This window comes from Lethenteron reissneri, chromosome 61 (genome assembly GCF_015708825.2).
Source record: "Lethenteron reissneri isolate LAM-NWPU_2019-01 chromosome 61, ASM1570882v1, whole genome shotgun sequence".
Lineage (NCBI taxonomy): Eukaryota > Metazoa > Chordata > Hyperoartia > Petromyzontiformes > Petromyzontidae > Lethenteron > Lethenteron reissneri.
The window spans coordinates 6,050,134-6,053,666 of NC_083839.1; the positions used below are offsets into that span (position 1 = coordinate 6,050,134).

General features: G+C 52.1%; 1 protein-coding gene across 1 annotated transcript in view; it reads left to right on the forward strand.

Moving 5' to 3' along the window:
• The first annotated feature begins 542 nt into the window (after positions 1-542).
• The window catches only part of LOC133358266 (protein canopy homolog 2-like), a 5,714-nt gene continuing 2,723 nt past the window's right edge, over positions 543-3,533 (forward strand). The window contains exons 1-3 of the mRNA XM_061576504.1: positions 543-976; positions 2,885-3,000; positions 3,352-3,529. Coding sequence (XP_061432488.1) covers positions 880-976; positions 2,885-3,000; positions 3,352-3,529 — 391 coding nt within the window. The 5' untranslated portion in view covers positions 543-879. The remainder of the gene's footprint in view (positions 977-2,884; positions 3,001-3,351; positions 3,530-3,533) is intronic.

A 3,533-nucleotide genomic window follows, 5' to 3' on the forward strand; every position in this document is an offset into this window, starting at 1 on the left:
AATAAAAGTGTTTAGAAATCAGGCGCACGGGAGGGCAGCTCAGGGGAGTGGGGGTCCTCGCGCGCGAGGCCCCTCCCCCCAGCTGGTTGAAGTCACGTGACGAGGCTGACACGTGTCGCCTGTGCGCCGCGTTCCACGCCGCCTAACTGCTGACAACGTGTACAGTACAACACGCGTACTCATACACACAGTGTACTGTACTCATACACAGCACGTGTACTGTACTCATACACACAGTGTACTGTACTCATACACACAGCACGTGTACTCATACACAGTGTACTCTCATACACAGTGTACTCACAGTGTACTCAGTGTACTCACTCACACAGTGTACTCACTCACACAGTGTACTCACACACAGCACGTGTACTCATACAGTGTACTCACTCACACAGTGTACTCACTCACACAGTGTACTCACACAGTGTACTCACACAGTGTACTCACTCATACAGTGTACTCAGTGTACTCACACAGTGTACTCACTCACACAGTGTACTCACACACAGCACGTGTACTCACACACAGCACGTGTACTCACACACAGCACGTGTACTCATACAGTGTACTCACACACAGTGTACTCACACACACAGTGTACTCACACACACAGTCTACTCACACACAGTGTACTCACACACACAGTGTACTCACACACACAGCACGTGTACTCAGACACACAGTCTACTCATAGTATACACACAGCAGCGTGTACTCTCACACGGCGTGTAATCTTACAGCAGTGTGTACTCTCTAAAACCCACACTCCCCGGCTGTGGCAGATCCGCTGAACTCCTGGTCCTTGGGCTGTTGAGCTGAGTTGTTGATCTGCTCTCGGCTTCACCAGAGCTCGAGTGAGGAGGAGGAGGAGGCGCCATGAGTTTGCCGACCTTGCTGCTGCTGAGCGCCTCTGCGCTGCTGATGCTTTCCACGCCGGGGGCTGCCAAGAAGGACTACGGTCTGTACTGTGGAGGTGAGCATGGGCCGGTGTATTGTGTTGTCTGTGTGTGTGAGGCCTCAAGGTGTACCTAGCCTGGCGCAAGCGCTCTCGGTGATGTCGTGGTTCACCAAGTCGACAACTTGGGATCGATTCTCGGGACCCACTCGCTCGCCCACTCAGTCGTTGACTTGTTCATTTATCAAGTCACGCAGTAACTCATCTACTCATTTATTCACTCATTTATCAAGTCGCAGTTACCTATTTACCGATTCATTCACTTATTCATTTATGAAGTCATTCAGTAATTCACCCACTCACTTGCTTATCCGCTCATTGATGTATCAAGTAACGCAGTAACTCATTCATGTATCAAGTCATGCAGTAACTCACCCACCCACCCAACCACTGGTGTAGCCACCTGTCTGGCTTGAACCCGGACAGTCCCCGTAATCGGCTTCTGTGTTTGGGTGGCAGGAATTGATTTTTGCCGAGATCTGCTATCGGCATTGTGTTGAACTTTATTTCAGGTTACGGCTCTGCTTTGATACACTTAGGCGGACTCGTTGACCCACTCACCTGTCCACCGAATCGCTCAACCCTCACCCATTCACTCACTCGCCCACTTATCCACCCACTACGGTTACCACCTGTCCGGGTTTGACGGTCCGAAAATTTGCTTACGGGTCGGAGAATGGCCAATGCGATCGGAATTGGCATCTGTGTCCGGGTGGAAGAAATTGATTTGTACCAAGAACCTGGTACCTGCGTTACTTTGGGCGTCATCGCAGTTGACACTGCTCGGTTCTGATGCTGGACGGAGTGCCGGCTGAGAAGATGTCTGGGTTTGGCTGCCGTGAGAATAAAATGTGGCAACCCTAATTCCCCCACCGTGGCCAATGTCAGTTGTATCTGGTGTCTGAAACCTGACCTGGACTCCCTCTACTCCCCGCTAGGTCGACTGAGCCTAAAATGAGTACCATGGCGGGTATTATTTTGAAGGAATATCGGTACTACCTAAGACAGTGGCAGTGAGGCATGCGTTGTGCTGTATATGTATGTACGCTGAACTTCTTTTGTCCCGTACGTAGCCAACCGGGCTAATCAGTGGTGCGGAGTACAGCAAGAGGTGACGGCACAGATAATCGGAGATGACCCCTGGTTTGCATAACGTGGGAAATAATCAGAAATGGAAGTGTTGTGATCTGTAGTGCGGTGAGTGAGTGGTGAGTGAGTTATTATATTTATCACCTGCAGTGTGGTGTGGTGGTGGTAGCTGAACACTGTGTGGTAGGTGAGACGAAACAGTCGGTGTCTGTTTCGATTTAAAGCTTTCGTGACTGCAGGGATTCATCTTCTTGGTTTCTTTCCGTAAAGTCACCTGAGGACGGCTGCTGCGTTGTGGCCGAAACGTCGTGAGAATTATTTTATTATGTTTTACTTTTATTATTTTATTATTTCCCTTCAACGTGACCTTTACCGAAAGAACCAAGAAGATGAGTCGGTGTCTGGTTGACCAAGTTTTCACGATTGGCGGATAGGAATCGGTGAGTGGAGTTCACGGGAACAGCAGCTATGGTAGTAGCGATAGAAGAGTGACAAGGAGGTGAGTATATAATTGGGGTTACCAATCGCCCCGTCTGCTGCTTCACTATGAATTATATCCAGTGGGTGAGTGAGTGAGCGAGCGAGTGATTGGAGTGAATCAGTAAGTGCTGCATCATCAATGGTCCCGGCTGCTGTTTTACTCTGAATTCTATCCGGTGGGTGGATGAGTGAGCACTGCATCATCATTAGTCACCCTGACTGCTGCTTCACTATCAGGTGCAGCACTGGGTGCCACTCCAGACATGACACGATATAGGTATCTCAGCTTGGATTGAAGTAATGATGATGGTCTTCGTTGTCGTCATCATCGTCGTCGTTGTTTGTGGGGGTGCTCAGCTTGCCGAGCGCTGGTGGACGAGGTGACGTGGGAGGTAGGCCAGGTGGACCCCAAGAAAACCATCCAGGTGGGCTCCTTCCGCATCAACCCCGACGGAACCCAGGACACCACCGAGGTGAACCCACGTCAATCATCTCGTGCCCACCTCCGCTCCGTGACCAAAGCCCCCTCTCAGTCTTTTCCTTCTTAATATTCTCGCTTTGTCGCTCTCTATACCCAATCCCCTTTTCGATCTCCCTCCTTTCTTGCTGCACCCCACTACTGGAATCAACTTCCCCTGTACATTAACCCTTTCCCATTCCGATGACGTACGTATGCGTACGTCATCAGTTTTCCTTCTAGTTCCGTTTCGATGACGTACGCCTCCCCCTTCCCCCCCAACCAACCGTCGCCACACAACCAGTCGTCACGTCGCCGTGCCGTGGCCGCTGTCCCCCCCTCGGCCCCACCCCCCTTCCACCGCCAGGTGCCTTTTGCCCGCTCGGAGGCCCACCTGCTGGAGGTGCTGGAGGGCGTGTGCCAGCGCGTGGGCGACTACGCCGAGGTGGACGCCGGCTCGGGGAAGCCGCGCTCGTTCGTGCGCACGACCGCCCGTCCCGGCGAGAAGCTCGACCTGACCAACGTCACCATCAGCGGCGACATGGGCAC